General features: G+C 36.9%; 1 protein-coding gene across 2 annotated transcripts in view; it reads left to right on the top strand.

Moving 5' to 3' along the window:
* Positions 1–13,816, top strand: part of RALGAPA2 (Ral GTPase activating protein catalytic subunit alpha 2) — a 329,438-nt gene that overhangs the window by 54,937 nt on the left and 260,685 nt on the right. For both annotated transcript variants that reach the window (XM_047068562.1, XM_047068561.1), the window contains exons 4-5: positions 2,110–2,167; positions 11,764–11,807. In XM_047068562.1, the coding sequence (XP_046924518.1) occupies positions 2,110–2,167; positions 11,764–11,807 (102 nt within the window). The remainder of the gene's footprint in view (positions 1–2,109; positions 2,168–11,763; positions 11,808–13,816) is intronic.

Raw genomic sequence — 13,816 nt, 5'->3', positions numbered from 1 at the left:
CGTAGATATTTTTCACTAAATGGGATTTGATTGTCCATTGTGTGTGTGTGTGTGTGTGTGTGTGTGTGTGTGTAAGTGTGTTTGGGAGTATGTCTGCATTAATACAGAATAAAACAGGATATAGGATACACTTTAGAGTTATGCACTTAAGAAATACGAAGTCAACATGTTCTAGAGGAAGTCAAAAGTGGAAATGTAGGAGAGAGCTCGTGTCAGTGATTGTCAGCCATGTGGTCAGCCACATATAGCTTTTAATATATATAATCAGAAATGGTCTTCGATATAGTTTTATAGCATTTTCATCCGTGTAGATGTGTGGTATGAAGAATTTGTAAGAAATACCATAACTAAATATATTTATATTTTTTTATTTATGTTTGTCAGAGTTTGAAGAATTCTTTTAAATCATACAGCTTTTATTCTTTGAGTTTTCTTTACTAAGTTCAGGGTTTAAAAAATGCCCATACATTTTAACATAAATATCAGTCATCAGTCAATGACATATAAGGAGTACAAAGGTACATTTTATGTTAACGTGAACAAAGGGACAAAGCAAAGGTCAGGATGACCTGTAAAACTCATGGTTTTACAAATAAAATGAATGCAGAATTCTTCAACTGAGTATTTATTGAGCACATGCTGTGTGCCAGCCACGCTCTAGGTGCTGGGTATACTTAAGAGGAAAAGACAGAGGCGTTCTTGCGCTTGCAGGGCTTACAGTCTGGTAGAAGAAATACTGCCTTCAAATGAGTGAACTTGAAGAAGACTTCAGTGAGGGATGAGGACTATGAAGAGGACAGAACGGGCAGTAGAGAAAGCATCAGAGCAGTGGGGAGGGAGCCAGGCTCTTCTAGAAGGAATGCCCAGAAAAACCTCTATGGGGAGGTGACGCTTGCAGTGAGAGCCGGATGGTGAGGCGGTGCCATCAGTGCCAGGCTGTGGGTGGAAAAGCATCCAGGCCGAGTGTGAAGTCTGTGCCATTTGGAATCACCTGCGTTTGATGCAAGTTTACCTGTTGTGCCTTTTCTCAGTAGACGTTCTTATACATTTACTGTCGTCACCTGAGAACGAATGATGTGATACATGTATGTTATTGACCCACTTGGAAAGTTAAGATAAGAAAATGAAACAAAACAAAACCCCAGGCAGGTTTAGATGGAGGAGGCAGTTTATTAGCTGCCTGGAAATACACTTATTCGGGAGATCTGGATATAAATTTTTTACCTTCGTCTTTTAAAATGTTAGAATATTAGCTTAGATAACCTAGAAAGAAGATTTTTCGTGATAAAATAGTGATATCTTTCAATAACAAGAAAATGTTTTGACTGTTTTTTTTAATTTCTACATTTCTTAAAAAGGTGGTTGCAAATAAAGTACAAGGAATCTTATGATCCAACGGTAACTTGCCAAAACTTACTTTACAGTGGGGAAAAAAGAAAAAGGTCCTTTGGGGTTTGGGGAGGGATTTGCTTTTATTAGCCAAATACTCTTGTATGTCATAAATTCATTCTTTATCGTACCTTCCAGTGTTTGGGGCGAAGGAGGTGGAAGTCCTGTCTGCAATCTGAAACTTACTCTTAGCTATTAATTTCAAGAAATTCTTGGCAGCAATTTCATTTTGTTATTTCACTGAATGAATGTTCAAGGTCTTCTCTTCTTTGTTGTTCATATTTCTTCCCAACTCTGGTCTGTATCCAGAGACTAGTAATGATAATGCAAACGGGAAATTGAAGGCCAAAAAGCAGAAACCTGGGGCATCTAGCATTTGAGAAATTATTCTTTTAATTCTTAAGCAATGGCTATGATTTAATTAAGATAAAATTATCATTTTAGGTTTTTTTCCCCCCTTTTCCTTGTTTTCTTTTAGGAAGAATTAAACTTGGGACAGTGATGTCTTTAAGGTACTCAGGTAAAGAAGGTTGCCTGGGGCAAGTAAGACACTGTCCCATGGGCTACAGGGTCAGGTGTGCTATTTACATTATTATAAATCATTTGTTTTCTTTCTGTTTTCTTTTCTGAACTATGTATATACTTTTCACACATAGTACTATCATGAAATGTGTAGTTTATGTTCTCTTTATCTTACCAGTTTTTAAATTTGTTTTATAGAAAATACTGCAGTTTCTACCTGAACGAATTTTCTTTCGATGGCATTACCAGAGTATAGGTAAGAACAATTTAAAGATTTTTAGTCATATGGATTTTTTTCCAGTCAAATTTTTAGTAATGTTTTATATAACTAGCACCATCAAGATTAGGTTATAACAAAGAATGCTAACAAGGATATGTTGGTTAAAAGCAAGACAAGTCCACTCTGGACTTTGGAGGAAAATATAATATCTATCCCTGCTCTAAAAGTGCTATTTAAAAAGAATGGTTCATAGATCTGTAGCATCAGCCTCACCTGAGAGCTTATTAGAAAATGCAGAATGTCAGGCCCCAGCCAGACCTACCAATCACAGTCAGCATTTTTTTTTTAATGTTTATTTACTTTTGAGAGAGAGAGAGCACAAGTGAGGAAAGGGCAGAGAGAGAGGGAGACAGAGGATCCTGACAGCAGAGTCTGATGCGGGGCTTGAACCCACAAACTGTGAGATCATGACCGAAGCCAAAGTCAACACTCAACCAGGTCTCAAGACAGTCTGCAGTCTGTAACAAGAGCCCAAGGGGATTCCTATGGATAAAAATTGTTTGAGAAACATTTGATCTGGAGGATTTTTCTTAAGTGACTTCATTTTTTTCTTACAAAAATATCTTGTTCTTCATGACTTTATCATTGATCAGAGCTATTGTGTTTGAATACGTTAGTGTGTGGCAGCAGGAGGGAACTTGCAATATAGCCAAGTTACCACGGCTGCCCTTTCTGTGCAGCTCTTGACATCAAACATTTCCTCTCAACTTAATATTCATGGCACAGCTGGCATAATTTGTGATATTGATGGTGAACCTTTCTGTTTAAAGAGTATCTGGTTTGGTCTGTCTGCCTTAGAAGACTTACAGTTGCTATAATTTTTATACCTTGCCAGATGATCATATTTGTGGAGAGCATAACCTCATAATGGCATCCTACTATCTGATCATTCATTCATTCAAATATTTATTGAGGGAGAAACAAAGTTCTGAGGCTGAAACAAAGAATATGTCACCATCCTTGTATTGTGTAAGCTGATTGCCTGGGGTGAGGGGTAGGTGAGAATAAAATAATTATAGTATAACTGTCGCTATGAAAAGTATACTGGTAGCAACAAAGAAAGTTGAACAATTCTATTCAGAAGACCTGAGGAAGTCTCCAAGAGAGGTAAATCTCCACCTGAGCCTTGAAATATGAGTGCAGAAAGGGTTTTTTAGATGAGAGATCAATGTGTGAAAGACACAGGACCTGAAAGAACATGGCATGTTCGATGGATATTTCAAAATTCAGAATCCCAAATTTAATTTAGTACTATTTATGTGAAAAATGTTACTGGCCCTTATATAAACTGAACTGTTTAGTAAAGTATATATAATAAATACATCTACTGAACTGAATGATTAAATCCTCACTTTAAGGTAGTGCCTTGGTCTTTAAATCTTTCTCAAACACACAAAGAAGATTTTCCTTTACATTATAGAGTTATTGATAGCATTTCTGTTAATTGATACTTCAACCTTGTGTATTTGAAGTAAAAACTTAAAAATCAAATGCTAAGTACAATCTGAAGAGATACCACAAGGACTTGTAGTGCTCCATGGTGTAGTGGGAATGGATGAAAATGAGAAATAACATGCGGTATGTTTTATCTGTGCTAGATATAATCCTTCCATTTTGTTCATATCTTATAGGAAAACCACACTTGTTTTCTTCAGATAGTACTTTAAATGTCTGGAGATTAATAGCCCCTCCTCAGCCTGAATGAGCTTACTAGAACTAGGTGTAGAAATTCATTTGCCATTTGTGTTGTGCAACTTTATGCACCTCATGGGTGGTGTGATGTTACCTTAATTCTGGCTGCTGTTACCACATGGACTGGTTAAAATTGTGGGTACAAGTAGCTTTTTACCCAGTTTAATAGCATCTGACCATGAACAGTGACTCTTGGACTGGGATTGCAGAGGAATAGTCCTTTTGAACCAGCATAAGAGCAGGTGTTGTTTACCTCGTTAGTATGTAGAATAAGCTAGTTTATCTAGTGTATAGAATGAGTTATATTTCAGAATGCTGAAATATGGGCATTTGCATATAAAATCATCCTGTACTGATGTATGACAGACACTAACACAATGTTGATGTCTATAGGTAACACCCCAGGGACTGGGCACCGCCCTGTAACCAAGAGGATTCTTATTTCTGTAGCCTAAGATATGAATATTCAGCAACAGTGGCATAACTAAATCCAAAAGAGCCTCAGTCAGGTTAGTCAGGAGTTGCCACCAGATGAGTTCAGATTCAAGTCAGGTCCTGTCCACTAGTGAATTGCACACAAAAAGCGTTAGTTTTCATAGCTTTCTGGATTTTGAAATTGCCAATAAGGGATTGTGGATTTGTAACTTTACATTTTTTGACATACCTCACTCTCTTGCATTCTTTTCAGTTTATTCGGATTTGTTAAAACGGTTATCATTTGTCACCGAAGGTCTTGACGAAGTTAGTTGTAAAAACTAAGTAAATATTAAGGAAACACCAGATTTCAGAGGAAAGGAACGTGTCTTAAATATTTCCGTAGCATTGGTATCTTCTTGAGTTCTGCAAAACCTCTTGAGTCAAGGAGAGGAAGCTTTTCACTAGTCAGTGCCAGACATTCTAGGTATCTAATAGTTCTTATTTTAGATCTTTTACATTCTAGATATCTAGTATTTCTTACTAATATGAAGAACACTACTGTATAAACTTTGTAATAAAATGTTACTGTGGTTGGTAGTGGCCAAGGTTCTCTGAAATACTGGGTTAGGATCTTAAAGCTGGGTTTGCACACCACTGATTCAGTATGTTTCCTGCCCCACACTACAAATAGTGTCACCAAGTATAGAAACCTAAAATAAGAGCAACTCCTACATTCTGCAAGTCTGAAAAGTTCTCAGACCTACCAGATAGCCAGGTTTTATCCTGGGAAGGAAGAAATTAATTTGAAATACCACCTGACACATTGTTTGAAGTCAGTTTCCTATCATGCCATTTTGTTTTGTCTATAGTGAAGAGAGACATTTCATTTCTCTCAAAATTGTTTTTAAGTTTTATTTTATTTATTTATTTTTATTAGAGAGAGCAGGAGAGAGGGGGCAGAGGGAAGGTAAGAGAGAGGGAGAGAGAATCTCAAGCAGGCTCTACACTTAGCACAGAGCCTGACACAGAGCTCGAATCCCATGATTCATGAACTATGGTATATGCTAACCTGCTACTTAACTGTTTATAAATTTCCACTACTGATTACAAATGGGAAAATTTTCCTGAAGTCATTTTATTTTGTTTTTTTTCCTAGTAATATTTATTTTTAATTTTTTTTAATTTTTTTAATTTTATTTTTTTATTTTTTAAAATTTATATCCAAATTAGTTAGCATATAGTGAAACAATGCTTTCAGGAGTAGATTCCTTAATGCCTCTTACCCATTTAGCCCATCCCCTCTCCCACAGTCCCTCCATTTTAGTTCAGTTAATCACGATGGACAAGGGTGGCCACTCGAAGCCTTATCTCTGTGTGATAATGAGAGGTCACAGGATGTGAGGAGATGACCAAGAATGGCACAATAGTAAACCAAGGATATTTGGTGCAGGGGCAGGCTGTGGCCCCTTTTCATGTGCCCAAGCATCATTAGTATAGGACTGAAGTTATATGTGTGTTTCCTTTAAGAGGGTTTACAGTTCATGAGCCTCTAGAAAGCAAATCCTGTCCCATTCAGTGTACAGTGCTATGCCTGTACGCAGTAAAAGTTTGCTGAGGGGTGGGAAGAAATATTTTTTACTAGAGATGTTTTATATAAAAAATTCTCCAAATAAATAGCTCTTGGGCTTAAAAGAGTAGGTTCAATTAATGGAAAATTCACATAGTACCTCATATGTGTTTTTTATAAATGAGTGATTATTAATCTAGTTTGCTCAACTAGGTTCTTCTTATATATAATATAAAAACCAATGCAGATTTGCATTGGTCATAAAAACTGCAGATTTGCTTGTGACTTTTTAAGAGTATCCCCCTGGCTTTATGCCTTGGGCTTCACAGTGGTCTGACAGTGCTTAGGATGTGAACACAACCTCTGAGCAGCCTTATTTCTCAAAGTTTCTACAGCTCACTGGGCTCTAACTACTCCTCCGGATGCTGAGTCTGACAACCCTCCCTGGGTCCATCATAGGCCACACCACAGCTGCCTCTTCCCTAGGGAACAGGGTCTCCCATGCACTTTACACTAGGACTTCCTCAGAGGTGCATTGCAGCCAGGCTGAGCTACAGGGACCTTGCATGCCTCCATGTCCATCAGGGAATGGCTAAGCCTCATGCCCCCTCAGCCCACTTGGTGTCTTCCCAGGGTCCTCTCTGGCATGCTTTCATCATCATTGCCCTGCATTTCTTGCTCTCCTTCCCACTTTGGACATGGCCCTCTGGAAATCCTCTTGGGTTAAGCCACAGCCCTAGAGTCTCAGCCTCATTGTTTCACCTCCTCAGCTATCTAATACCTGGCTTTTCTCTCAGGCTTCTCTGTCTCCCTCAGAGCTGTGGGGGTGAGATCGTGGTCTTTCTTTTCTCCAAGACCCATTCTAGACCTCATCCACTGCCCCCTCTGTGGAAACCTCTCTTTCCTCAACTGTACCTTGTCTGTCCTCATTGCCACCATGTCTTCTGATCTCCTGCTTACTTGCCTTTTTTTTTTTTTAATGGCTTAGCTATTTACCCATCAGCTCCTTGACCCCCTCACCCTTTGTGGCTTCCTGACTTTATCTTCTGGACACTTGTCATTATGCAGATTTGTATCTGAGAAAAACCTGTGTCCTCCCAATTTTTCACTTAGTCACTCCCAAGCCACCTGCTCTGTTTTTTCCTTTTTTGCAAAGCTGGTCTTTTTTGGGAGTATAATTGATGATAATAAACTCTATGTATAGAAGATGTTAATTTTGATAAGTTTTGACATAGGTGTACACCTATGAAATCATTACAACAGTCAAGATCATGAACATAGCCATCATTCCCAATGGTTTCCTCATGCCTTTTTCCCACCCCCCTGCCAAGTTCCCAGGTAACCACTGATCTGCTTTTTATCATTATAGATTAGTTTGATTTTCTAGAGTCTCATAGAAATAGAATCATGCAGTATATACTCTCCTTTGGCTTCTTTCATTCAATAAAATTATTTTGAGATTCATCTGTGTTGATGTATATCTTAATAGTTCATTTCTGAGTAGTATAGTATTTCATTGTATAGTTATACTATAGTTTATCTGTTCACCTGTTGATGGGCATTTGGGCTGTTTCTAGTATTTGCATACAAGTAGAACTATTGTAAACATTTGTATACAAGTCTCTATGTAGACATGTACTTTCCTGTCTCTTGAGAATGGAATGGCTGAATCATATAAAATTATATGTTTAATTGACAGACTGCTTTCCAGAGTGGTTGACATTCCCACCAGTAGTATGAGAGTTCCAATTACTTTACGTTCCTATCAACACTTAGTATCATCAGTCTTTTTATTTCAGTGGTAGTACTACCTTGCTGTGGTTTTAATTTTCATTTCTCTAATGACAAATGACTTTGAACATTTTTCCTCTGCTATTTGCCATCTGTATGTCTTTGGCAAAGTGTACGTATGAATTGATTGACCACTTTTTAAAAAAAATTTAGTTTGGGGCGCCTGAGTGGCTTAGTTGGTCGGCATCCCGCTTCGGCACAGGTCATGATCTCTCGTAGTTTATGGGTTCAAGCCCTGCGTCGGGCTCTGGGCTGACAGCTCAGAGCCTGGAGGCTGCTTCAGATTCTGTGTCTCCCTCTCTCTCTCTGCCCCTTCCCTGCTCACATTCTGTCTCTCTCTCTCTCTCTCTCTCAAAAATAAATAAACATTAAAAAAATTTTTTTTTAATTTAGTTTGTCTTCTTAATATTGAATTTTAAAAGTTCTTTACGTATTCTGGATTTATGTGTGCTTTACCTGATATGTGACTTGGAAATATTCTCTCCCTATCTCTGACTTGTCTTTTCATTGCTTTACTTGTGTCCTTCAAAGATTCAAAGTTTCTAATTTTGATAAATTCCAGTTTATTGGTTTTTCTATTATGGATTGTGATTTTGGTGTCCTGTCTAAGGAATCTTTGCCTAACCCAAGATCACAAAGATCTTCTATGTTTTCTTCTAGAAATTCTGTACTTTATATGTTTCATATTTAGTTCCCTGATTCCTTTTGAGATTAATTTCAAATTCCTCCAGTGGATTGCGTTCCTTTGTGCTTATTGTAAATATTATAGTGCCAGGAAGTTCTGTGTTCCTGCTCCACTGGCAGCTGGCAGCACGGCTTACACACCATCAGCACCCTAAAGGGTGTTTCTCTGTGTTCTTGTACCCTTCCTGGTGGTATACTGTCTTTGCTTATTAATTGGTTTGAGGCATGATATACAGAGGGAGTTTTTTAAAAATAAAAACCACACAAGAATCAGTTTTATAATGTTAAAGTTATATTAGAACTATCTTTATGAACTAGTGACCTTAAAAGGTGTCTAAAAGATTGCCACTTCATCAAGAGAAATCGTCAAGCAAGGCAGTTCTCACAATTGAAAATGACATTGGCAAAGAAGATTTTGAAAATCTTGATGAATTTGTTTCATTAAAGCCAGGAGAGTAAAATTGTAATACATTCTGTGTTATAAACAAAACTTAAGCTAATGTGAGTTTTAATAATTTTCGATTGTTCAATATTGAGTTTTTTGTTTTTCAATGTTTTTTCAATGCTTAAATGTTCTGGGAAAAAATTAACCATTAAAAATATATGAAAACATATCTATAGTGGTACACAGTTTTCCTTTTATGTTAGGCTCCAGTATGACTCAGCTGAACACTGATACTTATTTAAAACTTTAATAATGTTCATCATGGGTTGTTTGGCACTAATTTTGATTTTTAGAAACTATTGTATTAAAATACTATTTTTTTTATTATTGAGTTTTCTTGTGCAGACCCCTCACTCTTCTTGTCCTAGACCCAGCCCTCCTTAAAAGCAATAAGACTTACATTAAAAGGATGTTTATAAAATACAATAAAAGCCAGTAGAAGTTAGAAGTTCATAGAATCAGTCCAACTAATTAGATTTTATTTACTCATTTATTCACTCTTCCCTCACATGAATCAATATAGTGGCAATCAGTAGGGTTGAAGAGGCACCTAAAATTTGGGAGTGGGTATAATTATAGTTTGGATGGGATATTTAAAATTCCAAACAGATGTGATACAGAGAGAGAAACTTTTTGAAATTAAAATGAAAAAGATTACATAATGGTAGTTAGAGTAGCGGTATCTTTGTGAACTTTGGGCCTTAGGAAATGCCTAAAGTAGCCAGGCAAGGCTCTCTGGTATTTATCACCAGTTTTCATGTTGAAACACTATTCTGTGTGCTCCTACTGCACAAGTTTTCTTTCTAATGCTGTTCTTATTTAAAAAGAGTTTCTTAGAGAATAGCTGATGCCTTATCTTGTGGGGAAAATGTGTTTTTCATATACCAGGCACTGTTCTAAGCATTTATATATGTTAACTCATTTAAACTTCATTAATAATTCCCCATGGTAGGCACTGTTATTATCCCATTTCACAGATGAGAAAACTCAGGCATAGGGAGATTAAGTAACTGACTCAGGTTATACAGTAAATGCAGAACCTAGATTTGAACCCTAACAATCTGACTTCTGAATCTGGCTCGTAAATGCCAAGCTATACTACTTCACATGTACAAGAGTTTCTTGCAAGATGGAAACATCAAACATATATGTGTTTTCTATTGCTGCTCTAACAAATTACCAGGTTAATTTCAAAAAAAAAAAAAAAAAGTCAGGGACTGTTGGCCGATATGGGTCAAGACATTCTGTATGTCTCTTTGTAAAGTCTGTCCTATTTATAAGTATTTTTCTTCTTTTCATTGTAGAGAAGAGTGGATATGGGCAACTATGGGTAGTCCAAACATTACAAATAAAACTGTAGACCCATTCAAAGTAGGGGAGGGGCTGATAAGCCCCAGTGGTCACGCACAATAACCAGGAGAATGTGTTCCAAGAATGTGTTGCAAAATGATAGATTTGCCAGATGTCCAGGAGGAGAGCTGTGTGAGCGGACTTTATCTCGAGTCTTTTGGGGAGTGGAGTGTCTGTTGGCCCTGCCACCCACGTGAGGTCCTCATGGGCATACTGGAGTCAATATTAAACTGAGGCAGACCAACCTTTGTCCAAGAATGGGTGAACATGGAGGCAAGGGACAAGGCCCCAGGTTAAGGAGAGGTGTGGGATAAAATAGTCCCATGAGAGCAGACACTTGAACCTTAGTTGTGAGAGAGATTAGCTCAATAAATGCTGGCTCTAGACCAAAAAAATACTGGATATGGTTTGGTGACAGAAGTAGAGGGAGGAGGGCACTTTAACTTCTGTTACTCATTCACAACCGTTGGTGATTTAGTGTTGTTGGTGACTTAGTGTTGTAACATAGTCATAACAATGGTGACTTTCCACTGAATCTTAGTGTTAAGTGTTATAAATAGCAACAGCAGTTACAAAATTGTGTGCATTTAACTAACATGTTGTATCTATCCACTTAAATATGACCTGTAGAAATTTATTGAGACTGGCTCTATTTCTTAGTGGAACATCTCTTGAAATACATTACTGGAGTAAATATGATTTGATGTGTGAGTTTTAATTATTGCATAAAACTTACCATCAGGAGATTGAAGTCATTTTTTTTCCCCAAAACTTTAGAAGAAAAGGTTCTCTTGCCTGACTTCGAATACATTTTTTTATTTGTAAAGATTACTTCCTTCTTTAAGGTTAAGATTAGAGCCTACATATGATATTTAGGTGGGTTGCCAAGCCAACTCCATACTAAGACATGAACATGTTATAGAATAATATGTTTCCATCCTTGTAAGAGAGACTTTTCTAATTAAAGTGGGCAGCAGCACTGAAGTTTTTGCAGTTGAATGGTGTAGTTCTGAGTAAACGTTGATTCCTCCTCCTTGACAGTGACGAAAGAGCTCTGCTAGAGGATTTATTGATGGCCCGAACATATAAACGTGATTGTCACTGCAAGGAAACATGCTATCTTTAATATTTGCAAAATATTCTTGTAAAAATGTTTTATAAGCAGTAGTTTTATATTATTTTTACCTTTGGGGATTAGAAAAGAATCATTTATTTTATTCATGATGAGATGTTTGCACTAAATCTACTGTGGGTATATGTGTTACTTAATATCAGTCATTTTGACTATTTTAAGAGTTTCGAAGAGTTTCACACTTAAAGAAATTTTATCTTAAAGATATCTCTCCTTCTGTGACATTGATTTTCTTTTCTTTTAAAAAAATGTCTTTTCTTTTGTCATAAGTATAATGAAATGTGTGATGTATAATGTATGATGTATAATGTGTGATGTGAAATGTATGATGTATAATGAAAAGTATAATGAAAAAATCTTTTCTTTTGTCATAAGTATAATTTTTCTTTCTAAAACTGACCTTTTAAAAATACATCTTAATCCACTCTGAGTTTTTTTTGTGTGTATGGTATAAATTTATATACTCTTTCTAACTCAGTGTTTTAAACTTTCAGGCTCAACTTTAAAGAAGCTTCTACACACTGGAAATTCTATTAAGGTATTTATTTTAGATGAATGTGCAATGTCATTTTGCACCATTCTTAAATTTACTAGTGCCATAAAGTGACAAAATGAGGCCATTTGTAGAGAAAAAAGATCTTTAAAAACCACTTGACTTACTCTTTATTTTTAATTAAAACTAATATGGAGTTTATTAGTTGGAGTTTTTGTTCTTACATCAAAACTTATTGTGATATACATTTTAAATATTATTTGGGGAGAAGGGCTTAGGATTCAGAGTTTGGAATTTGGAGTTCTAATTTTGATTGTACTGCGTACAGTCAGGTAACCGTCAGCAAGGCGCTTGCTGCTCCAGTTTTATCCTCAGGAAAGGGAGGGGTTCCTCTCCAAGCCTCCGAGCTAACATGCTAGATTCCGTTCACCCCAGCAATCTTGTTAAAATTATAGTTGTCTCTGAATTACTTTTGCTGGTTTTGAGAGCCATTTTGGGAGAAAAGAGCAGCAGAGCCTTACTCTTGAATATTTGTTTGCAGCATAACTTTAGGTTAACATTGGCTTATTTTAAAACAAACATACCTTTTATAATGATATATAATACCATTTGATGCTAGATAAGATGACCCTAAAACATAAATGACAAAAGAAGCCAGCTGGGGATATATACTTTATGGAAGGTGATTCACTTATAGCTAATTGAGTTATGTGTATGACTTTAATAAGTTCATATTAAATGGAATACTACTTAGCAATGAGAAAGAATGAAATCATGCCATTTGCAGCAACATGGATGGAACTGGAGGGTATTATGCTAAGTGAAATAAGTCAGTCAGAGAAAGACAGGCATCATATGTTTTCACTCATATATGGAACTTGAGAAACTTAACAAAAGACCATGGGGGAAGGAAAGGGGGAAAATAGTTACAAACAGAGAGGGAGAGAGGCAAACCATAAGAGACTCTTAAATACAGAGAACAAAATGAGGGTTGATGGGGGCTGGAGGAGAGGAGAAAATGGATGATGGGCACTGAGGAGGGCACTTGTTGGGATGAGCACTGGGTGTTGTATGTAAGCGATGAACCATGGGAATCTTCTCCCCACACCAAGAGCATACTGTACACACTGTATGTTAGTCAGTTTGACAATATATTAAAAAAATAAACATTGAAGACAACTAAAAAATAATAAGTCTGTATATTTTTTGTTTTATACCAGCTTAAACACTCATAGCTACTTAAATTTGGTGTGTTACTTCTCTTACACGTTGAAAAAAGGGGATGAGCTATTCCTAGCTTCACAACAGATTCCACATTTTATTCCTGTTTTAATTAATAGTCTTATAGTTAAAACCTAATCAGGTTGTGACTTTATGTTTATTATTGGCCTTATTTATATTTTGTTAACTTAAATACAGTTATCCTAAAAAATTGGAGACATGATAGAATTTTGTAATTTTCCTCCTGTTAAATTTTCTACAATTTGGTTAGATACGCATAGAGCCATGTCATGTTTTGTCTGTTATGTGTTCAGCAATGTCCCCACTTATATTGCCTACTTGGGGAGAAGTGGACAGGTGTGAGTGGTCATGCAGGTTTGTGCACAGCAGTGGTGTGTCCACGGGCATGTCTGAAAGTGTGCCCTGGAATCTACTGTTGATGTGTAGAACTGTCTCCAGACAGGGTGTCTGTCTCGGTGTATTTTACTTCTGTGGGGAGTCAGCCAAACTTGCTTTTTTTTTCTTTTTTTCTTTTCACTTCACTTCACTTCACTTCACTTCACTTCACTTCACTTCTTTCGTCTTTCCTGCAGAGCCTCATGTTTGACTTAAACACTTGCTCTGGAAGAATCTGCACTACCTTGGTATAGTTGAAAGTAGATCAGGCAGTCCCTCAGTTGCCTGCATTTGGAGCTCACTGCATCTTGCAGCTTCATCTGACATTTTTTTCATCTCTTCAGAGCACATGAAGGTGGTAGAGAGAATGGAGTAGGGACATAAGGCAGGGAAGCTGGAGAGCTGCCCAATCCCATTGAGCCAGGTCTTCAAGGTCT

Source organism: Lynx rufus, unplaced genomic scaffold (assembly GCF_022079265.1).
Source record: "Lynx rufus isolate CCGP_SWC_20201006 ecotype Redwood Valley unplaced genomic scaffold, mLynRuf1.p SCAF_8, whole genome shotgun sequence".
NCBI classification, from domain to species: domain Eukaryota; kingdom Metazoa; phylum Chordata; class Mammalia; order Carnivora; family Felidae; genus Lynx; species Lynx rufus.
This window is presented reverse-complemented; position numbering and strand designations above follow the sequence as displayed.